The sequence below is a fragment of the Suncus etruscus genome, chromosome 4 (genome assembly GCF_024139225.1).
Source record: "Suncus etruscus isolate mSunEtr1 chromosome 4, mSunEtr1.pri.cur, whole genome shotgun sequence".
Lineage (NCBI taxonomy): Eukaryota > Metazoa > Chordata > Mammalia > Eulipotyphla > Soricidae > Suncus > Suncus etruscus.
In genome coordinates this window covers 123506904-123530465 of record NC_064851.1, presented here as the reverse complement: position 1 = coordinate 123530465, position 23562 = coordinate 123506904, and the positions used below count along the sequence as shown (strand labels likewise).

General features: G+C 37.6%; 1 protein-coding gene across 1 annotated transcript; it reads left to right on the top strand.

The window, feature by feature from the left end:
- The first annotated feature begins 5060 nt into the window (after positions 1 to 5060).
- On the top strand, positions 5061 to 22674 carry LRP2BP (LRP2 binding protein). Its single transcript, XM_049772395.1, has 8 exons — positions 5061 to 5166; positions 6098 to 6210; positions 8939 to 9052; positions 14022 to 14164; positions 14243 to 14348; positions 16878 to 17101; positions 19648 to 19822; positions 22609 to 22674. The coding sequence occupies exons 1-8, from the start codon at positions 5061 to 5063 to the stop codon at positions 22672 to 22674; spliced, it is 1047 nt and encodes a 348-aa protein (XP_049628352.1).
- The last annotated feature ends 888 nt before the right edge of the window (positions 22675 to 23562 follow it).

Below are 23562 nucleotides of genomic sequence, written 5' to 3'. Positions count from 1 at the left end.
AGAAGGGCGAGGTGGAGGGGTTGGAGAGGCGGTTGTTGACTACAAGGACTAACCTTTAGCCTTAAATTTCTCCAGCAGCTTCCTGTGGGGTTTTGTTTTGGGGCCACACACGGTGGTGCTCAGAGGTTATTTCCTGGGCTTGGCTTTAGGAACCATATAGGTTGCCTGGAGCTGGAACCTGGGAAGGTCAGGGATGCCTTATGTGCAAAGCAAGCAAACCTCTTTTTTGTACTATGGCTCTAAACACCCTTTGAGTTTTTTTGTTTGTTTGTTTGTTTGTTTTGTTTTTGTTTTTTGGCCACACCCGGCGTTGCTCAAGGGTTACTCCTGGCTGTCTGCTCAGAAATAGCTCCTGGCAGGCACGGGGGGAGGGGGGGGACGACCATAGGGATTCGAACCAACTACCTTTGGTCCTGGATCGGCTGCTTGCAAGGCAAACACCGCTGTGCTATCTCTCGGCCCCCCCCCCACACACCTTTTTTTAAAGAGGTTCTCTTGTTCTTACTGAGAAATGTTGTGAATGAAATAAACCATCACAGTGATGTTTTCCTGGCAGAAGCAGATTGAAGCACACTTGGAAAGTGCAAGGCCCTGTTGTTGAATCTGGGAGTTTCTTCACAAAGGAGGCCATAAGGCTGCCCTCACACTCCTGGGGGGGGGGGGGGATTTGTAGACTGCACCTTTAGGACCTTGGTAGCTCTTTCATGTGGGTTGCCCATGGGACAGGCAGGACCCACCTGAAGCGAGTTACCTGGGAGCCTTTTCTCCCAGATTATATAAATTTTAACTTGTTTTGTTAACCGAAACAAGGCTGCAAACAAGGCTTCCACACAGCCTCATTTGACTGTTTTCCAAAGACTTCTTTACAAATTTGTGTGTGTGTGTGTGTTTTAATGTGTATTAGAGGGGATAGAGAAATAGTAAAGACTGATGTGGTCAACCAGGGTTTAAGACCTACCTAGGTTTTAAGCACTAAGCCAGAAGGAGTAAGCCCTGAGCACCAATGGATATGGCCCAAAAGCCCCACCCCAAAAATCCATTCTAATTATGGTTTTAGAGATAATGCACATTGTCCTCTAAATATGAATATATATAGTCTTTTAGTTTTAGTTTTGGTTTTATAGTATATTATTTATTTGTAATAAAAACACTAAAATTTTTGCAATAAAATTTTTATATACTCAAACATTGATCCAAGAGCAGTTTAAAAAAACATTTTTACTCATGCACACTTAAACATAGATTTGTATATATGTATAGTGTAGTCATTTATAGTGAAACATAAAGAAATATTCTTGTGTGTGTTTTTCTAATATTAAACCTATTCAAAATGTGAATTTAAAGAATGTCACAGATATGTGAGAACACTGGAACTACTGGCCAATTTCTCTATTTTCATTTTGTCAATTTACTAAGTCCACTGTTTTTTTGTTGTTATTACTATTAAAAGCATTATTTTTCTTTATTATAACAACTTGAGTTACAAAGTTGTTCTTTTTTTTTTTTTTTTTTTTTTGGTTTTTGGGCCACACCCGGTGACACTCAGGGGTTACTCCTGGCTATGCGCTCAGAAGTTGCTCCTGGCTTGGGGGACCATATGGGACGCCGGGGGATCGAACCGTGGTCTGTCCTAGGCTAGCGCAGGCAAGGCAGGCACTTTACCTCTAGCGCCACCGCCCGGCCCACAAAGTTGTTCTTAATACAGTTGTTTCAAGCATTCCATGTTCCAACACCAGTGTGATCTTCCCTTCACCAATGTCCCCAGTTTTCCACCTAAAACCCGCCCTTAATAGGCACAAATAAGTCAACTTCAAAATTGCTTGCTACAACAAAAAAAGCAAATGGAATTGTCAAAAGATAGATCAATAACAGCCAATTTGTGATCATTGTTATATATCACAATGGTAAGTACTGTTTTTCAAGCTTTGGGTTTGCCCAGATGTTTATGCTCAGGAATTATCAGAGATCTTAGTGTTCTAAACACACTGTGTTGCAGTTAACATAAGCAATGTGATATTGGCAGATGTATACACTCCCAGATTAGATAAGTTTTAACATGTTTTGTTACCAAACCCAGTTCTGATGCTAGTTGCTCAAATAGCATTCAATTACTCTAGAGAGCTATGAAAATGAAAGCTTAAAGAACATTCATTTCAGTCCTTAACAACCATTGACTAGAACTTGAGCCAGGTTGGGTAGAACAAAAGCCTCCCAAAAAGAAGGTGGGGTGAGCCAGAGAGATAATGGTAACCGGGCTGACCCAGGGCAGATCTGGGTTCAATTCCGGGTCCCCAAAGCCAGTAGTGAGTAACCCCTGCGAGTCACTGGGTGTGGCCCCAAAACAGAAAGAAAAACAAATGTAAAAAAGAACCAAAGCACTACAGACTCATCTGGGGAGGCAGCCTTGACCTGGAAATGCCAAAACTGAGCTTGACAGAGGAAATGAATTTTCTGTATATATACATTGGAAGACAGCCAATTTCATAGGGCCCCATATGAAAATGAAAAGCGGTTTTACTTACTAAGAAACTAACTCACAAATGACCTTTAGATATAAATCATTTCGGAGTATATTTATTAGTCCAACAGCATCAGACCTTTCATACAAATCAGCTTCTAGAGCTTCATAAAGTTACTATAAATTCACTCAATGATATTCCTAGTCATTTACCTTTGGCTGTGGAGTGAAAGGACCTGGTAGTATTAACTGGCCAAAGTAGATTTCCACAATATGGCAACAGAACATATAAATTAACATTAGGATTTAAGATCAACAAATCAATGTCTCTAGACTATTCTATTGGATCACATAATTACATGATAGAATGAAAAAAAATAGAATAAAAAACCATCAAGCTTTCTTCTGCAGTGCATACCATAGTTTATCAGGTAGTTAAAAAAATCCTTATTTGATATGTTTTTTTTAAAAAAAAAAAAACATAGACAAAAACTAATACTTGGAGGGGCCAGAGCAATAGCACAGTAGGTAGGGCATTTGCTTTGCAAACTGCTGATCCATGTTTGATTCACCCTCCTCCCAGGCTGCGAAGAGTAATTTCTGAAGGAAGAGCAGGAGTAGCTACAGAGTTCCACCAAGTGTGGCCAATAAATAAATAAATAAAATACAAAACACAATAGCTGGCATTAGTTATATCTCAATACATCTTTATATATTTCAGACTCTTCAGTTTTATTTTTAATCTTAGCAGCAAAACAACTGAGTGTAGTAATCTATAGAGAATTTTATGAATTTAAATGATATAAGGTTTGAATTTTGATGAAATTCCTAACTTGCTAAGTTTTTTCTTAGCCATTTTAGATATAGCATTATGAGTTAGTGTTATCTATTAACAAACTTCTATATTCAGTGGACGGGGTAAATTCAGATATGTACTTTTTGATAAACTGATAGTATGCTATCTATTTATTGCTCTATTTATATTATTTTTCTTCTAAATGCCATAAAATCCTAATTATTTGACCATTTTTAAATCCTATAATCAAAGAGCATTTTGAAATCTTTCAGTTCAAACTTCTTAGTTCAAATTACAGATGAGGAAATTGGCTCTTTAAAAGATGAAATAAGGGGCCAGAGAGACAGTATGGCAGTCATGAAATTTTCCTATACATGAATGTACATGTTATCTATTATGCTAGTGAAATAAGTCAGAAGGAGAGAGAGATAGACACAGAATAGTCTCACTCATCTCCGGGTTTTTAAAAAAAAAAATTTAAAAGACATTATTATAAAAATCCCAGAGACAATAGAGTTAAGGACCAGAAGGACCAGCTCACAATATGAAGCTCACCACAAAGAGTGGTGAATGCTGTTAGGGAAATAACTACACTAACAACTAGCATGACAATGTTAATAAATGAGAGAAGTAGAAGGCAGGGGTGGGAATGTTGCACTGGTGAAGGGGGGGGGGATTCTGTTTATGACTGAAACCCAAGTACAATCATGCTTATATTTATGGTGCTTAAATAAAGATTTTATAAAAATAAATAAATAAATAAATAAAACATCCAATGGTAAAAAAAAAAAAGAAAGCAATTAGCTGTCTTAAATATTAACATATCAATGTATAAATGTAGCTTTCCAGTAACACTAATGGTCTCTTGAGTTCTTTTCACCACCAATCAGAAACCTTTATTGAAGACTTCCTCCTGATTGGTGAAAGGGAGTTATAACAGTAGAATGTCAAGGAATAAACAGAAAAGCCTAGCAACAACTGAGTTTCGCAGTTTCACTACCATAGACCAACCTAGACCATTCAACCCAAATGAGGTGGCATCTATGTTTTATACGAAGGCTCTGAAGTTCTAGTCAACTCTGATCCGTCTTACTACTTATTACTATGGTAATACACTACAGACTGGAAGGTGAAACTGAGCACAGCTAAAATAAGCGTATTTCCAACTAAAACACAAATGCTTCATTTGAAAATGAATGTCAGACAAACTTCAGAACATCATAACTATCTATATGCAGTGATAACATTTACTAGTAGTGGTAGTAGTTGTGGTGGGTGACATGACCCACGGAAGCATGCTAATACCACACAACCAAAGGACTTACGAATAAGTCTCACTCGTTATTAATCCTGAACTGTACAACAGTTCTCACAGTATGAAGGCTTCTCATTTCCTAAGAAAGAGAATTCACATCCTACATTTTGATAGTGTGATGCTATATTCTTTGACACTGAGGAGAAAACTGATTTTTATTTTATAATGTGTCACATGGATATGGAGTTTCTGAATTTTCTTTTTTTTTTTTTTTTTTTTTTTTTTTTTTTTTTGGGCCACACCCGGTGATGCTCAGGGGTTACTCCTGGCTATGTGCTCAGAAGTCACTCCTGGCTTGGGGGACCATATGGGACGCCGGGGGATCGAACCGTGGTCCGTCCAAGGCTAGCGCAGGCAAGGCAGGCACCTTACCTCTAGCGCCACCGCCCGGCCCCCTCTAGCGCCACCGCCCAGCCCCTCTGAATTTTCTTAAAGGATGATATTATATATCTTATTTTTAACCTTTGCAGTGTATACATTATTGAAATAGGATGAAGCTGACTAGCGAAAGGATGCCCAAGAACCCCTTTACATGCTGTTCATTGCAGAATGGTGCTATAAAACAAAGATTCTTCCAACAGATCGAGGAGAAGCCTGGTATATCATTTTCACTATAAGTTAACTATATTTACCGGTGCCAAAGAAAGGAGAAAGATGATTTATTGATCTCAAGAATATGATTAATTTTCTGTTCCTACTAGATTTTTTTTTAATTTAAGAACTTGTTTAAAATTGCCTGGTAGCAAACCATCAGTAAAGAAATTTTATAAATACTGATTCTGACTTTACCCTCACCTTTAAGAATGACTTTCTGAAAAATATGTCTAGTGTGACATCATATTAAAGAGATCAAATTTGTGCTTTATTTGAAATTGGAATTCAATACTACTGTGTTTTTAATAGACTTTTAAAAAATAATAGCAATGTTGTTAATATTTATTCCTTTGGCTAACGTAGTTCTAACTAAGTCCTTGGTAAATAAAAAATTTAACTCCTCTTAGCAGCTTTCCCCCAAAACTACCATTGGCTGCATTGCTGAAGCTCCTTCCTGGCAGTAATCATAATTAAATAGAAAACCAACTATTTTATATTTCTATTTCTATTAAATAGAAAAACAACTATTTCTTGATTATATAAATTACAGGTGATGTAACAATACATTTTTGGTCTCAAGATAATACCTTTTCCTTAAGCAAAGGAGACCAGTCTTAAGAATGAGAATTAGGGCCCGGAGAGATAGCACAGCCGTGTTTGCCTTGCAAGCAGCCAATCCAGGACCAAAGGTGGTTGGTTCGAATCCCGGTGTCCCATATGGTCCCCCGTGCCTGCCAGGAGCTATTTCTGAGCAGACAGCCAGGAGTAACCCCTGAGCAACGCCGGGTGTGACTCAAAAACAAACAAAAAAAAGAATGAGAATTAAGAAAAACTTGTTGATAGTGTCATATGAATTCTGTATAGTTTATTACATCAACAAATAAAATTCATGTTGTCTAATATTAGAATTTTTTTGTCTTTTTAAAAAAATTAGATCATTACCACCATGCTGAATTGGTGCAAAAAGCACTGACACTTTTGCAAAAAAGAATACTGAATGGGGATGTAATGGCATATTTCTTACGAGGTCAATTATATTTTGAAGAGGTATAATTTTCATTTCTTGTAATTATATGATTCATTATCCATAGACAAATGACTTATAATATACCTTATATTATTATGCCAGGGAGATGCTCTTGAATTCTGTGTAGGATGGTTGTGGTGTTAGCTCTGACTCTGGCACCAACTTAACAGAGATCCAACTTTCTCCATAGAAGTCATTCTAATTAGTTTATCAATAGGAGTCATTGAGTATTCTAGAGGAACTCCATAAACTATTACTCCAACTTCACTATAATACATTTTTAATTCTTTGCTGAATCCCAAGGGTGGATATGAAAAGGGACTATCTCCCATCATTCCTCTTTTTCTATTAAATATTTCGTCAAGTTTTAAATAGACAAATAGTTTCAAATAGGACAGAGTTTGTCCCTCACTTAACCCCTAATCTTTTGATATATTCACTCATTATGGCAACAATATATAATGCTCCTTATCATCATGAAGATAGCATAGCATAGTAGTTAAGGGAATGACCTTTGGGCATAGGTTCACATTTGTTTCTATTGCTTGTCAGATGATGTCCTTGACCACAAAACCTAACCTCCTGATGCCTCCCTTCCCTCATCTGAAAAGGGTAGTTAATAATGTGGATTCAGAGAGCTTTTGTGGACATGAATTCTTGTAAAGTTACTACTTAGTAGTAGGACCTGGCTTCTAATAATTTTTTGCTACTATACTAGGCATTGATTAAGCAATGTCAGGGACATTATGGTGGTCCCCATTTTATAAAGCTTCCAATTTTTCTAGTATTAAAAGATAATAATTTCATACAACAAGAAAATCACTATGAGAACCAATTTTATGGTATTGTGACTAATAGTGGCTTGGAGGGGGATAGTTTAGTTGTTGAAACTAAAATTTGAAGGAAATGTGACAGGCAATATAAACATTTAAGGGGAAGTGCATGGTTAGTAAGCGAGAGAATGGAAGAGAAGCAACATTCCAGAAAAAAAGTGGTTAACTGTAGAAATTCAAATAATTAATATGAATATATACAAAAGAGAATTACTCTACAATAAGCTTTGGTTAAAAGGTAATAAAAATTTATTAAAATGTTTTGAATCTGAAATGACTTGATTAGAGGTAAACATGAAACCAGGAGTAGATTTGCAAGAAATACACTAGTTTGGGCAAGAAAAGAAAGTGGTCTCAACTAGAGTAGCAGGAGACCAGAGACCTGAATTTATTTTAGAAACACAAACAACGATATTATGATTTAACTACAAAGTATGGAGAAGAATGTATTTTGAGGGTATTATTGAGTTTAGTTTTTAAGGCATAATGTTTGAGATGTTTACTAGTCATCCAAATAGAAGAGTTTCAAAGTAGAAATGTATTTGTAGGAGTCTAGACCTCAAAGAAGAAGTCTGGGTTGAGAGTATGTATTTGAGGTTTTCCAGGATAGATGTGGTATTAAAATAATGAATATTAGAGGCCAGAGCAGTGGCACAAGTGGTAGGGCATGCGCTAACCTTGGACAGTTTAATCCCCCGGCATCCCATTTGGATGCCCAAGCCAGGAGTGATTTCTGAGCACATAGCCAGGAGTAACCCCTAAGTGCCACTGGGTGCGACCCAAAAAACAAAAACAAACAAACAAAAATAGTGAATACTGAAATGACTTTTCTCTTCCTCTGTACAAAGTATTCTAAACTTTCTAGCCCTCTTATATAGGCATATTATCTAGAAAAAAACTTAATAATTTATTTATTATTATGTGTTCTTGATATTTGTTAGTGCTATGATACTTTATAAAGTAAATTATAAGTCTTAGGAAAAAATCAACATTTTTGCTTTAGAGTTGTTTTTTCTTTTTTTCGCTTTTTCAAATAATGACCTCTATGGTTTTCTTTCCACTACTCATAATATAGTATGACATTTTCATGGTAGGTTAAGATAAAGGCCCCACATTAGCCCCATACATCTCAGCATATTTATTATCATATTATATAACTGTTGAAGATTATATGACTATATTATATAACTGTTGTAGATGAGCAGCACTTAGAACACATAGTTTCAATATGATGATTCTGAGAGAAAGGTAATTAAGAGAAACACATTTATTTTTCTGTTTTTCCCTTGCTAGAAACTTAAAGAATTGAAGGGCATTAACCAAAACTGCAGAAGATATTTAAAAATTATGTAAATCCTGATGTTTACATCTTCTTGACTTTGAAGTTTGCTAGCTCTGAAGTTTCTCACACACCAGAATGTGGCAGACTGGGCTGAGCTTAGGGAGCTAATAACCAAGGGTTGAAATGAAAGTCAAAGAATCTCTAACATACACTTTTCCCAATCATTCTCCTTAGATGCCATATTTAGACCTATTAAACTGAGTTTAAAGTGTATCGATTGTTTTCAGTTATTATCTTAAGAATTCCATAAATTTGGGGCCAGAGGGGTGGTGCAAGAGGTAAGGCATCTGCCTTGCGCACGCTAGCCTAGGCAGACTGCGGTTCTATCCCGTATCCCATATGGTTCTCCAAGCCAGGAGTGATTTCTGAGTGCGCAGCCAGGAGTAACCCCTGAGTGTCACCAGGTGTGGCCAAAAAAACAAAAAAATAAATAAATAAAAAAGAATTTCATAAATTTGTTGCTGTCATTTGTTGTTTTATTTAGTGCTACTAGATATGATTTAGGTGGAACTAGATATTTTGGATTATTTTTATATCATAATAAAATTAATCACTCTTTTCTGGGGTCTTTAGGGGTGGTATGAAGAAGCATTAGAACAGTTTGAAGAAATCAAGGAAACTAGCCATCAAGCAATATACCAACTAGGAGTTATGTATTATGATGGGCTGGGGACAGAGGCAGAACCTGTAAGTTACTTTCTTGTTCTATAGTATATAAGATTTTATTATTTATGCATTGCTTGAAATACTGAAAATAGTTTCTATCTTAATCAATTTTATTCCTATGTTTTATATTTTATTCTTATATTTCAAAAAATAGCTAAACATTTAGCATCTTAAAGGATAGTAGTATCTATCTTCATATTTATATGAAAATCCAACATTCTTTTGACCCTCTCCTTGCTACCATTATTTGTCAATAATTTGTATTATAAGGCAGTTCATTTATTTAATAATTACCACCAGACTACAAAAATATGAAGAAAAATTATGTAATAAAAATATAGGATCATTCTTATCTATAATTCAGTACATTGTTGTATTTTTTAGTCTCTTCTTCCATGCATTGCTCCTTGCAAAAAGATTGTGTGTGTGACCTCATTTAGGACTCAACTTCTTGGGCATGTTTGAAGATAAAAGAAACAATACCCTGGGCCCGGATTGATAGCACAGCAGTGTTTGCCTTGCAAGCAGCCAATCCAGGACCAAAGGTGGTTGGTTCGAATCCCGGTGTCCCATATGGTCCCCCGTGCCTGCCAGGAGCTATTTCTGAGCAGACAGCCAGGAGTTACCCCTGAGCAACTCCTAGTGTGGCCCAAAAAAAAAAAAAAACAAAAAAAAAAGAAAAGAAAAGAAACGATACCCAATCTTGTGGGGGGGGGGGGGGACGACAGTTGCATTAGCATTACGGGGGAGAGGGGTAGAGGATGGGGAAGTGGGAAGTGGGATGCATGCTGGGAACAGGGGTGGAGGGAGGACAACACTGGCGGTGGGAATGCCCCTCATCATTATTACTATGTGCCTTAAATATTACTGTGAAAGATTTGTAATTCACTTTGCCCACAATAAAAATAAATAAAAATAAAAAAGTGATAGAGGGCTGAAGTGATAGCACCGTGGGTAGGGAATTTGCCTTGCATGCAGCCAATCCAGGTTTGATTCTTGGCATCCCATATGGTCCCTGGAGCCTGCCAGAAGTAATTTCTGAGCACAGAGCCAGGAATATCTCCTGAGCACCACCAACTGTGGCCCAAACAACAAAAATAAGTGATGATAGAGTTTTGTGTTAAAGTTTTCAATTTATACTGTGTTGCTACTGATGTCTTTTCCAAGTCTGTTAGCAGCTGTCTTAAGTATTTTGCAGGACCTTCATTGGCTGTATTTATTTTTAGGAATATAATCTTTTCCTTATGTACATACCCCCTGATTATTAAAGAATGATCTTTTTTGCCTCATAAAATAAAAATACTTGAACACAGATACATGATTACAAAACAGCAAAGAAATCAAGAATTTCAGGGATTAAGAATATATGCGGGACCGGAGAGACAGCACAGCGGTAAGGTGTTTGCCTTAGACTCAGAAGATCAGTGGCTCAAATCCTGGCATCCCATATAATCCCCTGAGCCTGCCAGGAGCGATTTCTGAGCCTAGTAGAGCCAGGAGGAATCCCTGAGCCCTGCCAGGTGTGACCCAAGAACCTAAATAAATAAATAAATAAATAAATAAATAAATAAATAAATAAATAAATAAATAAATAAATAAAATTAAAAAAAAAAGAATATATGTCAGCCTATTCAGGGAAGAAAACACTTGCTAGATACCTTGTGACCCCGCTAACGAGTCTGTATTTGGGTCTTATCTCAAGGGGGATTTTCAGAGACTTTCCAAGAAAAAGTATGTATCTATCCAAGAAAAATCATGATGGTAGCTGCTCCAGTAATAAAATATTTGCCCTCTTGAAAAATCAATAATAAATTAAAAATAAAATATCATAGTTAAGGTAGATTTAACCCAGAAATTTAATAAGGAAATATATAAATAACCTACTTTAATAGTTTGAATAAAGTAAACCACACAATATTTATGTACTGAATTGAAGAACTCAATATTGATTAACAAAAATATTTACTTTTAAAACAGTACAAGGAGGAATGATTTCTTAACATTTAGAAATACTTATTTAATGGACACGTCTACAAAGTTTTTCACAGGTAGAAAAAAAATCTTTTCTACTTTTATACTGATTCACTCCAACTGTCTCCTGAATACCTTTAAAACCTGATCTCACTCTTCATTTTACACTTCCCTTGTTTCAGCTCTTTAAGCTCATAGTGTTCCTTACCTTGATTACCTTAATTAAAAGAAGAGCCTCCAACTTCTGCTCTTGTCCCAAAATTTATCATTTAAACTGCCTCCAAAACTTTCCAAATATTAATCTGATTATAGTTCATCCATCTGTAAATTTGTCCTAAGACTTTTAGATTGTAGGTCAAAAGAAAGGCACATAACTTTGCACTGTTCCTAGGCCAGTTAGTTGGTCATCAAGAGGCCATATAAAGTAGTATTTATGTGTAAATGCTTCAGTGTCCAAATTTTAACTAAGCCCCAAGTTTGCTCTCTCTACCTAATTTCTGCTATCAGGGAGCCTTCACCACACTAATGAGAATTTATCTAAAGTTGACACCCAGAATTTAATTTGGAACATTGTGTTCCATTGTTCCCACTCAGACTCATGGCTGTCATCTTTGGCCATTACACAAGTACCTAGTGTTATGCCACTCTAGTCACCTGTCTTCCGACATATTTCACTCTATTGTGGTTCTTCTATTGATTACTTCTATTGATTACTTTCCTTCTCAGTTTTGCAACTGACTAATTATGTCTCAGTCTTTTCTCAGACTACTTTCCTCATTTCCTGGCTTTATCAGAAATTTCATTTTTCACAAGCCGCTCTCTTTAGTGGAATGTTCTCCTCCTCAAATCTCAATATATCATAGTTCTCAAAACTTAGTTTATATATATGTATTATATGTATTATATATAAGATATGTATTTCAAAACAATACATATTTTTATAAAATATATATTCAAACATATATAAGTATATATTTCAAAACTATATATATCTTGTTTTGTCTTATATATATATATGTCATGTATAAAAAACAAAGCAAGAAATAAAATGTAAAATAATGTCAACTCCTTGGTCTTGAATTTCAAAATTTAGATTTCCAGGGAGTAACAGAATGAAAAGTGAACTAAAAGTGACACAAAAACATTGAAAAGAATTCTTGAACATTTGGGTGGTGGTGGTAGTGGTGAGGTACAGTAACATTGTACATCAACATCATAAATATTAACATTATTGTAATCATTATATAAGCAATAGTAAAAAATAAATCAACATGATAAAATTAATCAACAAATAGTAAATAAACTAAGACCTATAGAAGAAGGAGCCCAGAATGAGGTCTGTGGAGATCACATTCCAGGATAATTTACAGCAAATGCTCAATCATACATGAGGAGCAGAGAGAAGGTAAAATGTAGTTAGTATAGTGAGATAGGGATGCAGCCTGATGGCCACAAATTTGGAAAATTTCGATTATATTCTCAATGCAGTATGAAGGCACCAAAAGGTGGTAAAATAAATGTGCTAGGGACCGGAGAGATAGCATGGAGGTAAGGTGTTTGCCTTTCATGCAGGAGGTCATCGGTTCGAATCCCGGCATCCCATATGGTCCCCCGTGCCTGCCAGGAGCAATTTCTGAGCCTGGAGCCAGGAATAACCCCTGAGCACTGCCGGGTGTGACCCAAAAACTACACACACACAAAAGCAAATGTGCTAAAATATTTTTAAAACATTTGTGTGTCTAGAGTGGAGAATAAGATGAATGAGGAAGGGTAGGAGCAAGACATTCTATGAGGAAACCTTTGTGGCAGCTCAAATAAAAAAATAGCTTTAAAATAATAACAGCAAAAAATTGAGTAATATTTACAAATGTAAGCCTATGTCTAAGAAAATAAAAAAAATTCTTGCTGAAATTGGGAGAGAAGCAGGGACACACTTTTTTTTATATTTAATCACCATGAGATACACAGTTATAAAGTTGTTGAATTTCAGTCATGTAATGTCCCAACACACATCCCTTTGCCAGTGTAAACTTCTTGTCACCAATGTCCTCATTTTCCTCCAGTCACCACCCCTGCTCCAGCCTTCCTCTATGGCAGACACTTTTCTTCTCTCTTTATTCCACCCCCCCTTTGTTTTAGGCACTGTGGTTTGCAATACTGTTACTGAAGGAGTCTTTACCTCCTTTCAGCACCCAGTTCTTGTCCAGAGGGTTTACATTTTGCTTTTTACTTTTCTGACTTGAATGAATGATTCTGCCATTTAATCAAAGTGAGATGAATGGAGAAGGACAGTTTGGGAGTGTGGAAAGAAAACTTAAACATTTGTGTAAAAATATTGCACTTAAAAGTTACCTGTGAGGGCCCGGAGAGATAGCACAGCGGTGTTTGCCTTGCAAGCAGCCAATACAGGACCTAAGGTGGTTGGTTCAAATCCCGGTGTCCCATATGGTCCCCCGTGCCTGCCAGGAGCTATTTCTGAGCAGACAGCCAGGAGTAACCCCTGAGCACCACTGGGTGTGGCCCAAAAACCAAAAAAAAAAAAAAAAAGAAAAGAAAAGAAAAGAAATTATCAGGCATTCTTGCATATTGATGTCCTCAAAGATTCACATACTAATTCCAAGTAAGTGTTGGGCAATGGGAGGAAAGAGAGATAGTGAACCCATATTGAGGCATACTACAACTCTGAGTACTATAAAATGAAGGAAATGCTGTCTATCCTAAAGTTCAGAATATTTACTTCTTTCTTATTTGTAATTCTGAGGATCCAGGACAACCATCCCCTTGGGCAGAGTCATACTATTATGTGTGTCAGAGGTGCTTGCATTGCATCATTAGGAGAAAGAATTGGTTTGGGTCTTGATATGTGGCTCAGTGGCAGGGGTCATTTCTTTCCATGTGTGAGCCCTGGCTTCTATCTCCAGGACATCACAGCACAAGCATACATAGACACACACCTGAATTTAATTTGCTAGAATTTAAAACTAGTATTTTTCATTTGTTTTTTTTTTCTTTGTGGAAGGAAAAAGGAGTGGAGTATATGAGGAAAATTATTGATTCTTTGTGCCCCAAAGCAAGACACTTAAAATTTGCAGCTGCTTACAATCTTGGAAGGGCTTATTATGAAGGATGTGGAGTTAAAAGATCAGAGGAGGAAGCAGAAAGGTAAAGTTACTAGAAAACAAGATTGTGTTCTAAACAAATGCTAAAACAAGAATACTTTTCCTTGCCTTTCTCTTTTAGACTGTGGCTTTTAGCTGCAGACAATGGAAATCCAAAAGCTAGTGTGAAGGCTCAAGGAATCCTAGGATTGTATTATTCAACAAAGGAACCTAAAGATTTAAAAAAGGTAACATATGTTTGTTTTCTTAGTGAATTATTTTAAGAATACTATCTGTTTCTCTTCTTTTTTTTTTTTTTGAAAGGAGGGGATGAGAAATAAGTATGTGGTTTTTCAATCTCATATTTGCCGGAGTGGGAAGGTCATTCAGCAGTGCTCAAGGGTAACTCCTGGCTCTGCACTCAGGAATCACTCCTGGTTGTGCTTAGGGGAACCACATGTGATATTGAGGACTGAATCAGATTGGCTGCATGAAATACACTCTACCTGCTGTCCTATCTCTCTGGCCCTTAATCTCATATTTCTCTAAATTTTAAAGTTTAAAATGTTAAAGAAAACTCACATTTTAAGATTTCAAAACTCTACTCAAGAATATTATCTTCCGGGGCGCCGAGGTGGCGCTAGAGGCAAGGTGTCTGCCTTGCAAGCGCTAGCCAAGAAAAGGACCACAGTTCGATCCCTGGCGTCCCATATGGTCCCCCCAAGCCAGGGGCAATTTCTGAGCACGTAGCCAGAAATAACCCCTGAGCATCAAATGGGTGTGGCCCGAAAAACCAAAAAAAAAAAAAAAAAAGAAAAAAGAATATTATCTTCCCTCTACTTTGACCAAAGATGTGGAGTCAAAGAGCACTGTCTATGTTTTAGAAGGAAAAAAAAAACATATTGGGTCAGAGTGATAAAGTAGAGTGGGTAAGGTGCTTGCCTTATACATGGCCAATTCAAGTTCAATTCCCAGCACCCCATATGATCCACAAACCCTGCCACAATTGATCCCAAACACAAAGCCAGGAGCAAGACCTGAGCATGGCCAAGTATGATCCCAAAACAAAACAAAATATATAAAAACAAAAATAATACCATGTTAGGGACTAGGGAGCCACAGAGATTAAGGTGTATGCTTTGCTTGTGCCCAAACTTAGTTCAATTCCCAGCACCATATGGTCCCCCAAACACTACCCTGCAAGTGCCACTAGGGTGACCTAGATAGTCCCCAGTACCAGAGTGCCTGAGCAGCATCTCATCCTCAGACCCATGCAACTGAGCTGCCTTCCTCATTAGTTAAGGATCACTGTGAGGAGGGAGTCTCTGGGCCTCCTGAGCACCACTTGGGAGGAGACCTCATCCCCAAATAAATCCACACATTTGTATTGTGCCCCTGAAACTAACTCAATGCTAGTATGCTAATTACAAGCCAATATAAAAGTGCAAAATATTGCTTTTACACTATAGGAGTTAAATGAAGATAAGTTGTCTTGAAATTCCAGTAGAACTCTTTTTTTTTTTGGTTTTTGGGCCACACCCGGCGGTGCTCAGGGGTTACTCCTGGCTGTCTGCTCAGAAATAGCTCCTGGCAGGCACGGGGGACCACATGGGACACCGGGATTCAAACCAACCACCTTTGGCCCTGGATCGGCTGCTTGCAAGCAAATGTCGCTGTGCTATCTCTCCGGGCCCTCCAGTAGAACTCTTTTTTTTTTTTTTTTTTTTTTTTTGGTTTTTTGGGCCACACCCGGCGATGCTCAGGGGTTACTCCTGGCTGTCTGTTCAGAAATAGCTCCTGGCAGGCACGGGGGACCATATGGGACACCGGGATTCGAACCAACCACCTTTGGTCCTGGATCGGCTGCTTGCAAGGCAAACGCCGCTGTGCTATCTCTCCGGGCCCTCCAGTAGAACTCTTAAGCTGAATAAATTAATCATACATTTTACTAGGGAAAGTAACAAATAATACAAATAAGTAAAAGATACTAAAAACAAATCCACTCCATTTAAAATGTTCACAAAAAATCTCATCAGTGATTACAAGGTTTTCTAAGAAATCCTCGGGGGAAGGAGATGAGGGATGAGGTTAAGTTTGTAAGAGGTGCCTAATCACTAGACCCTCCTCAGATGACTAAACTTGACTTTTGGAAAGGTTTATTTAAAAAAAAAATTAGTTCTAATTCATGGTAGCCAGGTACAAAAGCCAAGATACTCTAGACTAAATACAGCTTTTTTTTTTTAATTTATAATTATTTGGTTTTTTGGATTACACCTAGTGGTACTCAGGGCTTACTCCTGGCTTTGCACTCTGGGATCACTCCTGGCAGGACTTGATGGACCATAGCACTGTCGGATCGAACCCCAATGGAGACTGTGTAAGGAAAGAGTTTTGCCTACTGTCCAATCTCTCTGGTCACTTAGGTGCAACTTTACTCCTTCATTAAATTCCATTTGATCTCAACTACCCTTGATAGATTCGCTTAGAATTCTGAGGGCTTCTCAGCACTGGAAGCTCTTCTCTACCACAAGGTCTCTCCAAGCCTTCCAGATCCCTTGGTTCCCTACTTCTCACCTTCTCTATGCTTTCCCTAGAAATTTGAAAATCTCCAAGTTGGAGACAACTTGCAGTGTTACCTTAGTAACACTTTTAGACAAGAAAATCAGTACTGACTAGACTTGAACTCATACTAGACATACATACACTTTTTCTTTAGTACTTCCCTGTCTTTCCACCTTATAAATAATAACAGATGAAATGTCGCTATCTTTTTAAAGGCATTTTATTGGCATTCAGAAGCATGTGGCAATGGAAATCTGGAGTCCCAGTGTGCTCTTGGGCTCATGTATTTCTACGGAGAAGGCATCGGCCAGGACACAGAATTTGCCCTGCAATGCTTGAAGGAAGCTGCTGAGCGTGGAAATGTCTACGCTCAGGGGATTCTTGTGGAGTATTATTATAAGATGAAATTTTTTACCAAGTGTGTTGCATTTTCCAAAAGGTGAATGAACTTTATCAAAGTATTATAACCCCGGCCTAAATTCCAGCTGCATTCATACATCCTGCTATAGACAGTGTGGTAAAGGATAGCTATTGAGCATTTGAACTGTGGCTAGTAGCACTGAGAACCAAGTTTTTAATTTTTCACTGGATTTTACTTAGTCACATGTGGCTAAGTGCCTTCATATTGGAAGATATCAACACTACAGACCAGCTGAGTGATCTTATACAAGTTTCTTAACTTGGGGGTAGGGAGTGGCATCTTCCTTCTACTCCAGGATTGTTAGTAAATATAAAATGGCCTGGCACATCATTTGTAAAAACAAGCCTTATTCTCGTCTACACAGCTTACACTGTACACCCACATGTTTTTGGTTTGAGGGCCACACCACAGTGCTCAGGACTTTCTCTTGGCTGGCTAAGGAATCTCTCCTGTCAGTGCTCAGGGGATCATATGCGATACTAGAGATAGAACCTTAGCCAGCCTCATGCAAGGCAAGATCCCATCTCACTGTACTGTCTATGCAGCTCAGATCTCCACCAATCCTACAACAATGCAATGGCAATCAATATAGACTATAAAATGGGCATGATTAAAATATATCTATATCGGGGCCAAAGTGATAGTATAGTGGTAGGGCATTTGCCTTGCACTCAGCTGACCCAGGACAGACCTGGGTTCCATCCCCAGAATCCCATATGGTCCCATAGGGCCAGGAGTAATTTCTGAGCACATACCAAGGAATAACCCTGGAGCATCACTGAGAGTGTCCCAGAAACAAAAATCAAAAACAAATAAAGTAAATAAAATAAAATATATCTATATTAACATCTTATGAAATATATGAAAATTGTTTTTCTCTGAGCCCGTGTACTTCCACACTTCTCTTGATCTAGAAAAGCAACATACCTGGAAAAAAAAAAACTTTCCCCCTTAAACTAGCTATATTACCCTAAAGATGTTTCTCCCAAGAACCCTCTGACAGTGCCCAGGGTTTCTCTCTCCTGGATCCATGTGAGCTGGGTCTCAACCCTGGAAAATGAAGAGGAAAAAGAACAATTTTACTTCTGCCTTTTCCTCCTCACTATTTTGGCTTTTGGGCTGAAGTTCACTTTAAATCAAATCTGTATTAGCTCAAAACTCCAGTGCCCATATGGTGAAAATGACATTAAATAAAAATAATCTATAAACCAGAACATTCTGGGGTCAGAGGGAGAAGAGAGAAAAGTAAAAACAAACAAAATTTCAGAACATTCTGTCATTGTCCAGATTCCTATTCCACTAACATGAAATGGACATGGTATCAACTACACAATTTTTCCTATTGGGCTCATATTTATAAAAGATGACCTTTTTGAGGTGATCATAACCTAAATTTTAGTAAGATACCAAGATTTATAATACTGTCAACGATTGTTTCATGCTTATTTGGTTCCAACATTAATTACATCCAACACCAAAGTACCTGCTTCCCTCCAATGTCCTAATGCCTCCGCCATCCATCTTTCTCCTCCTATGCCTGAGGTAAGCTTAATTCTGTAAACTAGATTTCCAGTTCTATTGACATTGACCATTTGTTTCTCTCTACTGTCTATCTCGGTATTCCACATATATTATTCTGTTGTCTGCCCCATCCCAATTTCACTCAGCATGGTATCATCTAGTTCCATCAACATAACAGCAAATAGCATGATTTCATTTTTTTTTTCACAGATGCCATTGTGTTTATATACTACACATTGATCTGTTTGCTTGTATTTGGACATTTAACTTTTCATATCCTGGAAACTGCACTGCATTGAACATAGGCGTCAATTCAAATTAATGTTTTTGAGTTTCAGAGGCAGATTCCAACAAGTCATATCCTTGGGTCATATGGAAATTCTTTTTTTGAGAAATCTCCATATCACTTTTTGTAAAGGTTAAGTAAGAGGGCATTGTAACCAATAGTGAATAGGGGGCTCTCACTACATTCCTATCAGCACTGATTAGTTCCATACATTTTAATATATGCCATTCTTACAGATGTGAGATGATATGTTATTTTGATTTGTATTTCCCTAATGGTAAGTAATGTCAAGCATATTTTCATATGCTTTCTAGCTTCTAACCATCCATATGTCTTTATTTTAAACAAAGACAGGCAGGACGGTTTCTTAATATCTTTTCTAGTTCAAGTCCAAATTGTATGTTGTGTTTAAACAAATGATGAAATAGAAAATGTTTTGCTGATTGTTTAAATTTGTACCGTGGTTTACATATTATAAAATCAGTACATATATTGAAATAATATTACAAGAAAAAGGAAACCTTTGTTTTGCTCCCTATTGGTCAATAAGTCTTAGACAAATCATTGTAAGGAAACATTCTTTCTTCTTCACATAGAACTAGGCTCTATGTCTCCTTTACTGCACAGTAAACAACTTAGATCTTAAGTCACTCTGGAAAATAGCTTTGGGTACAAGGATAATTCTTGGATGAAATTTGTAAAGATTGTTGGTCTTAGACGATATTCTTTTTAACTGCACATTTCCATGTTCTAACAGGATTGCTGACTATGATGAAGTTCATGACATTGCCATGATAGCCCAGGTTACAGACTGCCTCCCGGAGTTCATCAGCAGAGGCATGGCCACAGCATCTTTCTACTATGCCCGCTGTCTTCAGCTTGGCTTGGGCATCACAAAGGATGAAAAGATAGCTCAACACTATTTTGATAAAGTATACCTGGAACAACTATAATTTGTGCCAGACAGAAATTTCTAGGCTTTGAAGACATGAGTATCTTTACAGATTATGTTTTACCCTTAATCTATGCAGATAACTGCTCTTAGCATGGCTGTCAGTTTGAGGGCAGACAGTTTTGTCAGATTTTATTAGCATAAATATCTTGAGCCTATTTTAATAGGCATTATTCCCTCACTCTGCCACCATCTGTAATCTAAGTTGCCAGCAGGCCATTTAGATCATAATGGCTGTGTCATTTCTCACAAGAAAAAGAAGGATGCTCGTTTCTAATACCTGGATGAAATATACTTTAAAAAATTTACCATGCATGACCTCTACCACATATATATATATATATATATATATATATATATATATATATAAAATTTCTTTTTTTTTTTTAACAAAAAGACTTTTTATGTTTCATTCCCTGTGAACAATTTCCTCCTCTTCCTCCTCCTCCTCCTCCTCCTTTTTCTTCTTTTTGCTTTTTGGGCCACTGTCTGTGAAGCTCGGGCTTTACTCCTGGGTATGTGCTCAGAAATCGCTTTGGCTGGGGGTGGGTGGGACAATATGGAACACCAGGAATTGAACCAAGGTCCATTCTTGATCAGCTGCATGCAAGGCAAACACCCTACCACTGTACTATGGCTCCGACCACCTCCCTGAACAATTTTTTAGAATCCAAATACTTTTCATCTCTATAATTAAGCACTAGTTGAAAAGTGGGTTTGAAAAGTGGGAATCCGGGGCCCAGAGAGATAGCACAGTGGTGTTTGCCTTGCAAGCAGCCGATCCAGGACCAAAGGTGGTTGGTTCAAATCCTGGTGTCCCATATGGTCCCCCGTGCCTGCCAGGAGCTATGTCTGAACAGACAGCCAGGAGTAACCCCTGAGCACCGCTGGGTGTGGCCCAAAAACCAAAAAAAAAAAAAAGAAAGAAAGAAAAGAAAAGAAAAGTGGGAATCCATCCACTTTTCAAAAAAGAGATAGGGGAGATCATGATAAAGAGTAACTGAAAGTGCATTTAAAACAACATTTTGTATATAAGTTCTGAGAGATAGTACAGGGGTTAGGGTGCTTGCCCTACATGCAGCTAATCCCAATTCAATCCCATGCACTGCATATAGTTTCTGCCCAACCCTCAAGTCCCCCTAAAATGTATTATGCTAAACATTTACAATAGTGTTAGCATTGATGGTAATGAAATACAAACTAGTTAGATTCTACGAAAGTGCTCAAGACTCTCCAACGATGTCTATGTTACTACTGGTCTGTGTCTATCTCTTCAAGTGCATTTTTGAGGGGGCCATGCCCAGTGATTCTCAAAGGTTACTTCCTGAATCTGCACTCAGGAATTACTTCTACTGGTGCTTGTGGAATCATACGAGATGCTGGGGATCAAACTTAGATGGGTTGAGTGCAAAGCAAATGCTCTACCCACTATACTTAGGCCTGCCATCAGGCCTAAATTTTAAAACACACAAAAGGAAATTCCAATGAAATAGCTGTATTTTCTAATACAATTAATGTGGTAATGATAAGAATTTTCTCTAAAAGCCACCAGCAAATATTTAGGACCAACTATCATAGGTCCTTAAAGGGAGAGTTTCTGCATAGAGTAAATTTTGCAATAAACCCTCTGTCTCTCCAAAGTCTTAATACTTACTCATTAAGGCACCTTTTCAATATATAGGCATAATGACACTCAATGATTAAAAATAAGTTTATAGCCAGGAGTAATTTCTGAGTTCAGAGCCAGGAGAAACCTCTGAACACCACTGGATGTGCCCCCAAAACCTAAATAAATAAATATATAAATAAAATTAAAAAATAAGTTTATAATATATGTCACTATTCACTAGATAATGAAGTTTGAAGACAAATGCTATATTTTACATTTATTTTTTTCTTCTGACTACTTTAAAAATATATTTTTATTTTAATAAAAATCATTTTTATTAAAATAAAACATTAAATTACATAGAAAAGGTAAAAAATTACATTTTATATATTAACTATTCATAATATGGAGTGTTAGCATCTGTGTGTAAATTCCCTTTATTCTTTCTTTTGTTCTTTTTTTTTTGGGGGGGGGGGTCACACCCGGCAGTGCTCAGGGGTTACTCCTGGCTCTATGCTCAGAAATCTCTCATGGCAGCTCAGGGGACCATATGAGATGCCGGGATTCGAACCACTGTCCTTCTGCATACAAGGCAAATGTGCTACTTCCATGCTATCTCTCCAGCCTCCCCCTTTATTCTTTCACTAATTTTTGTTTCAAATGATATAAGCATGGTTAATTTTAATACAATCTATGTACTAATGTAAACTACTAGTAGGAGATCAGAAAAGAAATGTCCATTTTTTCGATATTTTCTGGAACTACTGGCCCTACTGAGATAGACAGTTCAATGCCAGAACCCGAGGGTGTGGTGTTGCCTCCCCACAGTGCTCAAGGGCACCAGGGTATGTGATATCTCCCTGAGGCAATAAAATGCTTTCTTCTTAAATACTATCAGGAACCAGAGAGACTGGACAGAGGGTAGGGTTCTTGCTTTGCATGTAGTCAACCTAGATTTGATCCCCAACAGCATATATGATCCCCCAAGCCCTGCAAGGAGTTATCCCTGAGCACAGAGAGCTAGGAGTAAACCTTGACCACAGTAGTTATAGCCGAATATCCCTTAAATACATAACGCCCCCAAAAAACGCACAATAAATTCTCTCATAAGATTCTAAAAACCTGAAAATTTATAAATATTTATCTTTTATTTTTAGGCTTGTCACCTAAATCTTGCATTGGCTGATGAACTTCATGATTCAGTTATTCATCAAAGAATTTAGTGTACAACGCATTTCAACAAGATCAGCAATTCTCAGGTGTGTTTGTGTGTGTGTGTGTGTGTGTGTGTGTGTGTGTGTGAGAGAGAGAGAGAGAGAGAGAGAGAGAGAGGGAGGGAGGGAGGGAAGGAGAGAGAGAGAGAGGAGAGAAGAGAGAGGAGAGAGAGAGAGAGAGAGGAGAGAGAGAGAGAGGGAGGGAAGGAGAGAGAGAGAGAGGAGAGAAGAGAGAGGAGAGAGAGAGAGAGGAGAGAGAGACAGAGGGAGGGAAGGAGAGAGAGAGAGGGAGGGAAGGAGAGAGAGAGAGAGGAGAGAAGAGAGAGGAGAGAGAGGAGAGAGAGAGAGAGGAGAGAGAGAGAGAGGAGAGAGAGAGAGAGAGAGAGAGAGAGAGAGAGAGAGAGAGAGAGAGAGAGAGAGAGAGCTTATGTTCTCTGAATTCCAAGTCACCTTATTCTGGAAATTCTTTTAATGATATAAACTTCAATTTTCTGTTTCAACTTAAAACCTAACTACACGAATTAAATTGTCCTCAGACATTCAGCTCTTAACCTACAAGCTAAATCACATCAAAACCAAAACCCATTGTAGACACCAAGTTTTGTTTTGTTTTGTTTTGTTTTGTTTTGGGGCCACACCAGTAGGCGGCGCTCTGGGCTCTGAAATCACTCCTGGCAGGCTGGAGGAGGGGGAGAATAGTTCTGCCCTCCCCCAGGTATTATTTTCTTAAGTGCAAAATGTCCTGAAATATTCAGTATAATCTTAGTTTAATCAACTTTCGAAGTATAAATGCTACCGATTTATTTCAAAAAATATCACTTGAAAGTTTTAATTCTGTAAATATCTTTGACCTTGTTGAGTTCAGTGAATTTTGAGTAATTTTAAATTTGTTGTTTC